We start from the raw sequence: 14,344 nt of genomic DNA, 5'->3' as shown, positions 1-14,344 counted from the left end.
TATAGAGCTCATCTGGTTTTGATCAGCACCACACCCAGGATATTTTTCCCTCTGGTTGGTTCCATCACTTTCTGAATCAACTGTCCATCCCATATTAACTTATTTGCCATTTATTGGTCATGCTTCCTGTCATTTGCATTTCCTTCCCAATTGACATCTGGTAAATTCAGATCTTCTCTTACAATCACATTTCTTTCCATGTTGTTTCCTATATAGCTGATTATCTTATCAAATAATTCTGAATCCATCTCAGTGCTACCCTTTCCCTGTCTGTACACTCCAAATATATCAAGTTGCCTATTATCTTTAGAAATGAGCCTTACACCTAGAATTTCATGTGTCTCATCTTTAACTTTTTTGTAGTTTACAAATTCTTCTTTCACCAGAATGAATACTCCCCCTCCCACCATTCCTATCCTATGACACACACTCCAGTTCCATGAGAAAATTTCTGCATCCATTATTATCATTTCTCAGCCATGATTCAACTCCTATTATAATATCTGGTAAATATATATCTATTAAATTACTCAATTCTATTCCTTTCTTTACAATACTTCTACAACTTTACACTAACAGTTTTATGTCATCCCTACTTGATTTCCTGTTCCCTGTTCCCTTATCACCGCTCCCTAGCCCACCCCGTTTCCCTGAATGTACCTCCTATTACTCTTCCAAACAAATTTCCTAACTTATGCGTACCACTGCGGTTTAAGTGAAGGCCATCTGAGCGCATATCCCTATATTCTACCCACCCATTAGGATCTAGAAATTTCACTCCCAGTTTCCCACATATCCACTCCATAGTATCATTTAAATCCCCAATCACCCTCCAGTCAGTATCCCTCCTACACAGTATTCTACTAATAACAATCTCCGCTTTATTAAACTTTACCCGTGCTGCATTTACCAGATCCCACACATCTCCAACAATGTTGGTACTTATATCAGCTTGCCTTATGTTGTTGGTACCAACGTGAAACATTACCACCTTCTGGTGCTGGAGAAAAGGAATCGCCTAGGATAAAAGATACGTCAAAATTGTCCAAACTTAACCGACGCAACCATCCATATAGATTTTTCGCCATCAAATTTTTATTTCATTTGTCAAGTTGTTTTAAAGGAGCATGCTCATAATTTCAATGCTGCAACAAGTTGAGACTCAATTTGACCAATGAATAGAAGTTGTAATGCTACCTGCATTAGTAACCCTCAGGATGATGCATTGGGCTGAATAATGAGGATGACCTGGTGGTGTTTACATATTCTTCTAGGTTGCATAACTTTCTGCATTGTGGGGACATATTTAAGGCATTCTTTAAAAAATTCTACTGGGTACTTACAATTGTAAGGACATTACTTTCAAAAATTGCTCCAACTGCTCCATCCAGGAGTACCGTGAGCATTGCCAACAAGCTATGATGTTCCTGAGCAAGACATAGGTTGATCTACAAGAAGAGTACAAATAGTCATCCTCCACCTCCCATAGATCTCGCTTAACTTTGTTTTTCAGTGGCATCCACAGCTGCTGGACGTTCTGGTTGTTTTTCATGAGAATAAATCACAAAAACTCAACAGAATTGTTCAGAGTTTGGTTAATGTAGCTCTGACCTTGGAGATTGCTTTACATATTCCACCTGCCAGTACAAACTTTCAAATCATGAAGTAAACAAATTCATAAATAATTTATCAATATAAAAAAAAAAAAACAGGAGAAAATAAATTGAGTGGAAGTAGCAGGAATACAACAAGACACTGTACAAAAATAAATAAAAACTTGAAAAACCACAACATAAATTTCCCTCCGTGAAGTGGATAAAGTAATTATACAAAATGACCATCAACATCATAAAATTTAGTCAAGCAAGAGTTAAAGGTGAGCAAAAATCAATAATTAGAAAACTGCCCATATACACACCAATATAACCTGCAGTCAGTGAGAAAAGTAGCAGTACATCTGTTGGTGCCAAAGAAAATAACATAGAATGATCAATACTGCAAGAGTGGATTAATTCCTCAAAATGTGCATGAACAGTCAGTAGTTTTACTAAATGAAGAAAATGATGTCCATGGCATTGAATGGATCCTGAATCAGCACTCAAATCACTGGTCAGGTAATGATATCTCAAAGTCACTGGAAATCTTACCAGGGCCCTGTAGGTAAGATGAAGTCACTCATTCTCCAAAGCATAGGGCCTGCTAGGTTAATTTACACTGAAAATTATTAGTGTTAAGTAAACAATCTTTAAACTATCCATGGAGAAAGATCATAAATCTAAGGTTCTAATGTCAAAAACTACCCACCATTTCCAATAAAAATGAATGACAGCAAGCATGCCATCACCACACATCTTATGACCATTTACTACTACAACATACAGCACATCTACCAGACTACCACCTAGATGTGTTGAGCAATGAAGCATCTCACAAAGTAGCTTTTAAAATTTCGAGAGTTTATGCTTCTTGTTATGCACAAGATATTATTCCAGATGAAATATTTCATAAATTATAGATCTGAAAATCTTTTGGAACACCAATTAAAATCCAATCACTATAAAGTAATCAGGAAGGATACTTACAAATGATGTACTTGCTGTGCCTTCAAGCCAGACAGGTTCCTCCTTGATCTCTATTTTCTGGTCCATTTCACACAGCAACTGATGTCTTTATATGAAAATGAAACCAAATTACTTCCACTGACTTCTACTGAAAAAAGGTACAGGAAATATATTATTATTATTCTTATTATTATTATTATTAGGGCCATCATATATAGACCAACCAAGCTGGTGTGTAGTTCTCCATTATTGTCAACGTTCTTATCACAGCCACACAGCTCGGTCTTCCACAGAAATCGAATCACAGGGACAAGGCTTTTATTGCAAACATCCCACTTGCACTGGCTGGGACAGAACCATGGGCACCTTGGTTAGAGGACAGTGACAATAACACTAAACTATCAGTGGCCCACCTAGGTCTGTATGCTAGTTTGATAATGATCTCCACTATGCACTACCCTGTGCGACCTTACCCATTTTCAACAGTACTATTACATCCTCCATCTATTCACATCGGTACCATTTCCTGACTGATACCAAATTCCTACTATATACATTACCTTTGAAATTAGCCGAAGGAGTGCTGGGTTTCTCAACATCCATCGCATGAATCTAAACCTAAGGTCAACTTTTGCCAAACCTTTGTTCTCTTATCAATCTTGTCCACAATCTACTTATTTGTGACCTTAACAAGCCATCTGACTTTTAGCATATTTTGGTAATGTCACATTATAGAGGTTTCTATTCTTCCTTTTTCTGTTAGCTGTTATCCATTTTTCACTTTGATACTGTGAATGCTTGTGTGTTAAAAAAGTCTTTGTAACATGAGTATAAGAGCTGAAGCACTAGTTTTCTACTATTATTATAGCAAAACCCTTCAAAGTTGGAAAGATATTGAAGCTAATAAGAATGGGAACGATCTGCTGGACACCTGTGCTAGTTGGGATTAACAGTTACAAATACATTCTTTAATGATAATGTTATTCACTGGTGCACATACCAGGGTTGATGCACCAGATCCATAACAGAATATATGATAACCAACTTAAAATTCAGGAAATCCATTCAGAGTATGCAGGATTACCTCGGAATTTTTGATGATACAGACCACTATCTCATTCCCAGTGAACTGAGTATCTCTAGACCTAGGATGGTGAAAGTAAAATCTGTCTGCAGATGAATAAGGGAAGAAAATCTCCATGATGAGGAAATTAGACAGAAGTACATGGATATGATTAGCAAAAAAGTTCCAAACAATGGATAGTAAGAATGTTAAGGATATACAAAGAAGATGGATGCATATAGGGATGCTGAAGTAGAATTAGGAAGGGAGTGCCTAGGAACAAGTGAATGTAAAGATGGGAAAAATGAACATGGTGGTGAAGTGATGAACATAGAGCAGCTTGTACACTTTAAAAGAAGGCATTCCAGAAACGGTTCCATACAAGGACTAATGAAGACACGGATTTGTACATAGATGAATGAAACTAAGTGACACAAATAGTTGCTGGGTCCAAGAAGAAGTTGTAGGAAGATTTTGGTAATGACCTGGATGGCTAAGTCAAACAGCAGGTAAACCTGTCTGGACAGTAATAAAGAAACTTAGAACATAAGGAGAAAAGGAAATGAATGGTATTTTGAGTAAATGAGGTGACCTAATAATAGATCCCAGGGAATCACAGGAGAGGCGGAAGGAACCAAGCTTCTAGGGAGAGGACAATTGTGTTAGTGAAATTAAACTTGAGGATGTGGAAAGGATGGTAAATAAATTCCATTGTCATAAAGCTGCAATAATAGATGAAATCAGACATCAAATGATGAAATATAGTGGGAAACTAGAGATAAATGACTTCATAGAGTAATAAGATTAGCATAGAGGGTTAATAATTTACCTTCTGATTAGGCAAAAACAATAATTGTGCCTATCTATAAGTAAGGGAACAGGAAGCATTGTAGCAACTAGTGAGGTATCTATCTAATCAGTACACCACGCAATGTCTTCACTGGCATTTAGGAATGAAGGGTGCGATGAGTAGTTGAGTGTGTGTTGGATGAAAACCAGTGTGGAGACAGACCACAGAGGGGCTATCATGATCAGTATGAAGAATGCTGCGAGAAGAATAGACAGTAATATTTATGTTTTGTAGGAAGGCAAGTAACACAACACAATTGGAAAAGATGTTCCCCATACTGAGAGACTATGTGATTAAGGTTAGGTTATTAAAAGCAATCAAAGGTATTTACTGTATGTTGACAATTGCACTGTAGTGAGAATTGATGGTCAAACGAAATCCCGGTTGAAGGTACTTACAGGGGTAAGACAAACAAGTAATCAAAAGCTATAATGTTAATGTTGTTCTGTAGTGAATTGCAATTACAAGAAGAGGATGAACTATATAATGGTCCACCTATTCAATACATTCTTACTGTTAAAATATTACATTACACCTGTCTTGGAGGTACTCGTTTTGGTCACGTGTCTATCATCAGCTGAGAGACCATAATTAGACAAGACGTATAAAAATTACTAAATTAAGTGTATAGGCACAAACTGATATTTTAAACTGCATAAATACTCCAAACGTACTTCAAATTCATCTAGTGGTATTAAAATTGAAGACTATTAAAATATACAAAATTTCTTGTGTGAGTTCAAGAAATTTTTTACAAATATTTTCTGTATAACACCATGCTAAAATCATCATATCTTATAGCTTCCATGTATGAGGTTAAATTGCGCTCAAATGGATCAACCAAATGTCTTGGAAATAAGATACAATAGATTGTAAGTATAGTTCTTGTACGGTTCCGCTGCTAGAAATGGAGCTTCACGTGGTAAAGGTAAAATAGGAGCAGCACACACATAATATATCTTGATGACCGGGGCATGAATGTCACATACATGAAGCTTAAATCAGACCATCCCTATACCCGGATGTGTCTTTGATAAATAGTGCAGTCAAAATGGAATGAAAACTATGATTAAGAAACAGCACTCATGACCAAACCACTGAAACCTAGATAGTTGAAAAGTGCTGCTGTAAAACTCATGCTGCCAAGCCAGAGTAGAGCCAGGCCATGGGAAGACAAGTAGGAGTTGGGGGATGGAGAAAGGCAGGAGAAGGAAAAGGGGGGGTCTCTCTCCATCATATTTTCTTTTTGTTTGTTTCCAAATTTGGCTATCATTTTCCAGATACACTTTATAGTCTACAATCCATTTTAACTGTTTCCAGGCTCCACAATTTCATCTATCGTATCCGGTCCCCTATGGTCAACTCATGTTCCGTTTGAGACCTGGGGAATAGATTCATGCCTTTCTTGGCTCTTACTTTTTTCTTTTGCTGATGCCTTCATTCTGGTGGTGGTAGCAATTATTATTTAAAGAGGAAATGCAACTAGGCAAATGCCCTCTCTTAACGCTACTCAGAAGAAAGAGAAAAGAAACAATGAAGGAAAGAGGTCCAACCCTTAGAAGAATGAAGTGAGGGGACAGTAGAAATGTGAAAATGAACGACAAGGAAAACTAATACTGTTGGGGTCAGAAAAGAACAAGAGTTAACCGAAGGAGGTCAGCTAGCAAAGTTGAAAATGAAAAGCAAGGCACAACTAAGTAGAAGTAATCCCAGACTCAGCTAATGATCTTGTGGTAGCAACCCTACCTTGAAAGCCCCTGGGTTCTCCTTTAAATACCTGTAACATCAGGCAGGAGGTAATTTAGCTACAGTTTGAAGGTATTTAAATTGACGCCATAATAGGCTGCCTGTGCATCAATTCCGAAGCTCCGTTTTACTCCACCAGTTACCTGCTTACAAAATTCAACTAACCTTTTTCATGGTTTCAAGTCATGGCTGCACTGCAGTCTAGTGGTAGTGAGTCTGCCACTTAACTGAAGACTCGGGATCGATTACCGACCAGGTCAGGGGCTGGTTCGAGGTTCACTCATCCTACATGAGAACAACTGAAGAGCTAACTAAAGATGAGACACCCTGGACTAAAGAATAATGATTGAAGAATTCGTTGCGCTGAACACGCATCTCCTCATAACCTCAAGGTTTGGGAATGGGCAGCAGTCACTTGATAGGCCAAGACCCGAAAGGGCTATAGAATAATAGAGTTTGTTTCAATAGTCACACTTTGTTGTAGGATGCAAGATATTTTTCAAAGCATAAAATTACTGCTCTATTCACATGATTTTCATATTCATTACCTTTCTTTAGATTCAACCCTCTGCCAACTCAGTATTTAAAAGTTTACAATATTTGTGGCACGCACGACCCAGTGCATCATTTTCCCTGAAGCACAAATTGGGAAGTTCAGACCATATATTTATATTTTCATACAAAAATGAAACGAAACCTCTGCAATTGTTCCTTCATTGCCACAGTACTGAAACAGAAGAGCTGTAAAAGATCAAGCAAGATCACAGGATGTTCACACAACTGTGGTGTCAGCTGACAGTGTGCGAGATACACGAGGTGGAAGCAGACAAACCTTGTTAGCGGACGACAAACTTTATTCATCTACATAGCGAGATCTACCTCACCAGCGACTTCAGTCTTAATCCTCCTTTGAGATATGTCTCACGAGATGCATCTCAGTCTTACTCACATAACCCAATAGATCAATCTGGAACTGTGGTGGCGAGTTATCTTGTGGACTACTGGCTCGGTTATTACGCATTTGCTGAGCAATTAAGAGGAAGACTTCTTTCACTCGGGCAAAACCGAGCACAAATCTTAGTTTATCTACCCCATACAGAGAACTTTACATGACTAAAGGAAAAATTCATACAAATTTGATACGTGTATAACAAAAGATTTAAAAAATTGACAATTTACATAATGGATATTAACTACCTATGAAGTGGTGTTATAGAAGAATGCTGAAGGAGAGAAGGGTAGATATTATCACAAATGATGAGATAATGAATACCATTGATGAGAGGAAAACAATTTGGTGAAATTTGATGAGGAGAAGGGATAGAATGGTATGACACATACTGGGTCACCCAGGATTTGTTCAGTTAGTTTTCAAGGGAAGTGTAGGTGGTTAGAACGGTAGGGGTAGACCAAAACATGAATATGAAAAATAGAGTAGATTTAGAATGTAGTAGTTACATGCAAATGTTAGCAGACGATAGGGTGGGATGGAAGGCTGCATCAAACCAGTCCACGGACTGATGACACAAACAACAACAATTAACAACTTCACAAAAACAATCCTTTAAACACACTTAATAAGTGTTACAATCCCACAAATGTTTTCTAAAGCATATTTAATATATCTGAAAGAGACATTCTGGTCGTTAGGTTGCGTCGAGAACATATAGTTTTTATTTTTTTTTGCTATTTGTTTTACGTCGCACCGACACAGATAGGTCTTATGGCGACGATAGGACAGGAAAGGCCTAGGAATGGAAAGGAAGCGGCCGTGGGCTTAATTAAGGTACAGCCCCAGCAATTGCCTGGTGTGAAAATGGGAAACCACGGAAAAGCATTTTCAGGGCTGCCGACAGTGAGGTTCGAACCCACTATCTCCTGGATGCGAGCTCACAGCTGCGCGCTCCTAACCGCACGGAACATCTAGTTTAGGCTATATACATAGCGGTACAAAGTCAACTCCACAACCGTGGAAATGTAACGCACTAGCTCATGTATTACGATTCAGGCAGCCAAAATACAGCTAAATAAAAATTCCTGCAAATGGTAGCAGAGAAGGTTTGAGGTTCACAGTGACAGGTTGCAGAAAAAAAAAAAAAAGCATAATTCCGCAATGAAAGGAACCATAGGTAAAAACAGAATGATGGGAGTAGAACTGCATGAAGTATGGCGATACGTACGAAAAAACTCAATATTAAACAACAAAGCTACCACTTCGAACCCGAAGTGGATATAGGTAAAAGTCTTATTTGGAAATCTGAAAGTATTTCGGTACGCTTGGGACATACAATAAGATATATACCCTCGGTATTAATCGCTTAAAGAAATAATACCCAGTATGAAGTTGGGCAATGCAAAATAAAACAGATATTTGAGTGCGAAAGTAAAGCATTACTGGAAGTATAAACAAACAATGTGTAACGACCAGTTAACTAATGGAAATAAATATTCAACACAATGAGAAACAGGCTGATGGTAATGCATGCAGCACTTCACTAGAGATAAAAGAACTGTAGGCCTACTGTTAGTTTGGGGGGAAGAGCGCTGATTATTTTTACACAAATGAAGCCTCTAAAACATCGCATTGCTAAGAATGCTCGAACATTTATTGTACTATATTTACCGAAAGTGTCTTTATTTTTAGCTTACCGATGGAAAAGTGTGAAGTAATACTACCAGTGTCTTCTAGGTTACCTGAAGTGCTAATAGGGATGTATAGAACTAGCACCGATAGAGCGCACTGCTGCTGTACTGGGTAAGCGCAATGCGCTTTTCATTTGTCTCCTGTGTACTCATGCCGCTTAATATCCACGAACTTAAGTTGCTTAAATTGTTATTTTCGTGACTATGCCGAGCTATTGCAGTGTTCCTCTTTGCAAAAATCAGGGAAGCCCATTTTCGTTTCACCAGTTTCCACAAAATAAAGAAATGAGGACGAAATGGTTACATGCTATTAGAACGAAAAATTTCGGTGAGAAGAACCTGACCGAAAATATTAAAGTGTGTTCCCATTTTTTTCAACCCGGTGAATTCACGAAAACTTTGTTGGGTAAGTGCGATTTACGAAGGGAAATAATTCCTATTTTCTACCTATAAACTGATTAGGCATTTTGATAACAACCACCAAATTTATGCGTTTGTATTTAAAGGTGAGAGAGCAAGATTAAACCGGGCGCTGTTCCATCGCTTTTTTCCGTGTACCACGAACACAACAAAAACAAGGAAGAGGCCATACACAAAAAAAAAAAAAAAAAAAAAAAAAAATTGCCGGATTACCACGATAAGCCTACAATATCGGAATATACAGAAATCTCCTTCTTTGAAGTATAGGAAGAAATCGTGAATATACCCGAAGAAGTAAATGTTACATTTGTGACTCACATTTTCAAAGACATCAGCACTCAAAAAATACTACAGGCATGGGCGCCCGCAAGGGGGGGCACTTGCCCCCCCCCTGGAATTCTAAACATGTTGATGTTCAATTGTTTAATATCATACTAGATTATTTCATAAACTGAAATTACTGACAGTCAGCTAGCATACGTTATAACTGGAAGTTTCTCTAAGCAATTTAATGTTGCTGACGTTATATTGGTTTTTATATTCAAGAAAATTGTTAATGTGCCCCCCCCCCCCCCTGGAAAAGATCCTGCGGGCGCCTAATTTGGTTGTTGAGCAAACAATGCGTAATCCTGATGCCATATTGCTTTATACAGGGTTTGTAGACGTCCAACATTGTAATTTGGTGTTTGCTGTTCTGGGAGAAAACATACAATTTACAGATATTCCCTCTTGAACCCAGACTGTGTTTCTTCTTGACAGTTATGAAGCCAAGGACCAACAAATCTGACAAAGAACTAGGCCTTAACTTCGGAATCCATAAAACTACTGTTGGGAGAATATTTAATGTTTGGATTAATTTCATGTACTGCCAATTTAAAGAGTTGAACATTTGGCCTCATAGAGAAAATGTCCTTGAAAACAGCCCCCTTGCTTTCAGACAGAAATACCCCTCGACTAGTGTTATAACTGGTTCAGCTTCTTCATCATCATCATCTGTTTACCCTCCAGGTTCGGTTTTTCCCTCGGACTTAGCGAGGGATCCTACCTCTACCGCCAGTGTCCTGGAGCTTCAGACTCTTGGTCGGGGGATACAACTGGGGAGTATGACCTTTACCTCGCCCAGGCGGCCTCACCTGCTATGCTGAACAGGGGCCTTTGTGGAAGGATGGGAAGATTGGAAGGGATAGGCAAGGAAGATGAGAGAAGCGGCCGTGGCCTTAAGTTAGGTACCATCCCGGCATTCGCCTGGAGGAGAAGTGGGAAACCACGGAAAACCACTTCCAGGATGGCTGAGGTGGGAATCGAACCCGGACCTCCGGGGGTGGCAGCTAATCACGCTAACCACTACACCACAGAGGCGGACGCGAAACTTCTTCCAAAGGCAAATATTCCACTTTCATAGGGCTAACTGGCCTCAACCATTTGGTAAGGGTATGCTGAAAAGTTTATAAATTTTGGCTGCATGTTTCCGAACACTGAATACTACCAGTCTTGGGGAAGTGCTCTAATCCGTAGCTTACAGCAGCAATATGCTTACAACATGCCTTGGGGCCTGTTCTAGCAAAACATTCACATTCCCCTGCTATAATGTTACCAGGTACTCCTAAAATAAGGTTCATATTATAGGTCTTATATTTTGTGTACTCGGATTTCAGAGCACTGCATTTTAGAATTTCACCTGATTGAAATTAACCTTTTATAAACAAAACAAACTTTTCACTGAAAAGTCTGTATCCAGCATAATACAATGATTTGTAGTTGGAAACAGGTGCTCCATCTATTTCCGATTTTCTAAATACGAAATAATCCATCAGATGCAAATTTGTGATAGTGATCTTCACCTTATGACTGATGGTCAAATATTCAAAGGAACCGGCAATGGGAAACTCAAGAATATTCACATGCCTTTGGTAGTGGACAAAGGCTGTATCTGCAGTTTCTTGTAAGCCATCAACCTTTAAAAAATACATGAATCGAAGTATAGAAACAAGGGGAGATCTATTTATGATTTGTCTTGTGGAGGTCCATTTATATATTTATCAATGTACAATACTCAAGTAATTGTAATCTTTAGGAAAAGGCATGCTCACTCCTATTCATTATTTGGATAATAAAGCGTGTTAGAATTTTCTAATTACCGCTGTACTAATTCTTCCTTCTTCCCGCTAATTTTAGCGTTTCTGGTCCGTAGTTCATATTGCAGCTGTTTAAGGTTTAAACGCTGAAAATCGTCCGTAATATACTAGGGGATATACCTATACAATTAATTAATATAGCCTTGGGGTAAAATTACAGAAGATACAATCGGTTTTATCTCAGAAAACTCGGTCACATTCTATACATTACTCGCAGCTGACTGGGAGAAACATAAGACGATCGCCTTGCGCTCACCCAGTAGTACACGAGCGCTATCTGGCGCGAACTTTCTCTGCCTACATCCCTATTAACAACTGTTTAAGTAAATGGTCACGGTGTATGGCTGACGCAAGCGCCAAGACCTAGATTCACGGAGGATGTAGGCTACGTCATAACGTTCTACATTATACAAAGGCTTTACAGGAGCCAGATAAAACTGACCCCACTTTTATCGCTGAAATCGCAGTCGTGTTCTGTCATTTTAACGCGGTTTCACTGCAGATGTATTGAATTATTTTCCACTTCCTCGAAAAATTATGGACATATTATTATTAATAATAATAATAATAATAATAATAATAATAATAATAATAATAATAATAATAATAATAATCCAGCTCTCTGAGCGCATTAAACCTGCATCATCACACCTCAATCAATCAATCAATCAATCAATCAATCAATCAATCAATCAATCAATCAATCTATCTATCTATCTACCAGTCACTACAGATCTGCATCAGTGCAGTCGCCCTGGTGACAGATTCTCTATCTGTTGTTTTTCTAGCCTTTTCTTAAATGATTGCAATGAAATTGGAAGTCCGACTCGTTGGCTGAATGGTCAGCGTACTGGCCTTCGGTTCAGAGGGTCGCGGGTTCGATTCCCGGCCGGGTCGGGGATTTTAATCGCTTCTGATTAATTCTTCTGGCTCGGGGACTGGGCGTATATGTCCGTTCCAACACTCTCCTCAACATATTCAAAGAACATACTACACTTACCAACCACCACAGAAACACGCAATAGTGCTTATATCCCTCCATAGAGGGTTGGCGTCAGGAAGGGCATCCGGCCGTAAAACAGGGCCAAATCCACATGTGCGGCGCAGTTCGCACCCGCGACCCCACAGGTGTGGGAAAAAGCGGCAGGAAAAGAAGAAGAATTGCAATGAAATTGGAAATTTACTCTTGGTAATATATTCCAATCCCTAACTCCACTTCCTATAAAGGAATATTTGGCCCAAATTGTCCTCTTGAATTCCAGCTTTATCTTCATATTGTGATCTTTCCTACTTTTAAGGACGCCACTCAAACTTATTTGTCTACTGATGTCATTGCACGCCATCCCTCCACTGACAGCTCGGAACATTCCACTAAGTACAATTTACGAACTTTATCTTATAGATCCGTATTGATACAGTTAAAGTTACGAAACAATGTTAGGTTGATGGTCCACCCAATCAACAGGCTACACATCACTTCACAAGTTAAAACTATATATTACAAAAACATTTTAAATATATCTTGGGACATGCTTCGTCTCGATTGAGACCTCTTCAGCCAAAAGTCACGTGAAAGGTTACTAAACTCATTATTCAGAAATTGAAAAATGAAATAACCCAATGTCCTGTTAAAACTTCTTTGAGAGAGTAATAAAGTTGGACTTACTTTTAATTGTCCTCATTTGATACAAGCATTGTAATATTCAATATTCAATATGGAAATTTCTGGTAGAAGAACTCTGAAGCTTTTGGGATAGCCTGTCGTGCGGCAAAGATCAGCGTAGCATGACAATCGTATTCTTGATTTAAATCTTACTAGTATTCATTTTAAAAGACAAGGACTGGAAAGAAAGATATATCAAAAAGTTATTCAAGAAACACGACTGTCAATTCTCATTTTCAACTAAGAACAAAAATGGCCATTTATGTTATAACTATAACAGTGTAAATTACAATAAAGAGGATTTCTTAGATTCAAGAATCTATAAACGTATGTGTGATCAAAGCTTTGTCAAGTACGTGGGGCAAACTGGTAGGAATTTTCCAACTAGATATCTTGAACACGTCAATGTTGACAGACACAAGGAATATTCGGCAATAGGAGAAACTGGTCACCAATATACTAACATAGTAAAAACTTGACCATTGTGAAACAGAACTCAGAAAATTAGAGAAGGTGAACCTCTATCTGTCCCTGTAATAATTAAGAGGGGAATTCCTCAAGGTAGTATTATTGGATCTTTATGTTTTCTTATATATATATATATATATATATATATATATATATATATATCAATGATATGTGTAAAGAAGTAGAATCACAGATAAGGCTTTTTGCAGATGATGTTATTCTGTACAGAGTAATAAATAAGTTACAAGATTGTGAACAACTGCAAAATGATCTCGATAATGTTGTGAGATGGACAGTAGGCAATGGTATGATGATAAACGGGGTTAAAAGTCAGGTTGTGAGTTTCGCAAATAGGAAAAGTCCCCTCAGTTTTAATTACTGTGTTGATGGTGTGAAAGTTCCCCTTGGGGATCATTGTAAATACCTAGGTCTTTATATAGGGAAAGATCTTCATTGGAGTAATCACATAAATATGATTGTAAATAAAGGGTACAGGTCTCTGCACATGGTAATGAGGGTATTTAGAGGTTGTAGTAAGGATGTAAAGGAGAGGGCATATAAGTCTCTGGTAAGACCCTAACTAGAGTAAGGTTCCGGTATGTGGGACCTTCACCAGGATTACTTGATTCAAGAACTGGAAAAAATCCAAAGAAATGTAGCTCGATTTGTTAAGGGCGATTTCCGACAAAAGAGTAGCGTTAACAAAATGTTGCAAAGTTTGGGCTGGGAAGACTTGGGAGAATGGAGACGAGCTGCTCGACTAAGTGGTATGTTCCGAGCTGTCAGTGGAGAGAT

General features: G+C 38.3%; 1 protein-coding gene across 1 annotated transcript in view; it reads right to left on the bottom strand.

Moving 5' to 3' along the window:
- The window catches only part of LOC136875079 (uncharacterized), a 191,798-nt gene that overhangs the window by 30,695 nt on the left and 146,759 nt on the right, over nucleotides 1-14,344 (bottom strand). Inside the window, exon 6 of the mRNA XM_067148812.2 lies at nucleotides 2,583-2,667. Coding sequence (XP_067004913.2) covers nucleotides 2,583-2,667 — 85 coding nt within the window. The remainder of the gene's footprint in view (nucleotides 1-2,582; nucleotides 2,668-14,344) is intronic.

Source organism: Anabrus simplex, chromosome 5 (assembly GCF_040414725.1).
Source record: "Anabrus simplex isolate iqAnaSimp1 chromosome 5, ASM4041472v1, whole genome shotgun sequence".
Taxonomy (NCBI): Eukaryota; Metazoa; Arthropoda; class Insecta; order Orthoptera; family Tettigoniidae; genus Anabrus; species Anabrus simplex.
This window is presented reverse-complemented; position numbering and strand designations above follow the sequence as displayed.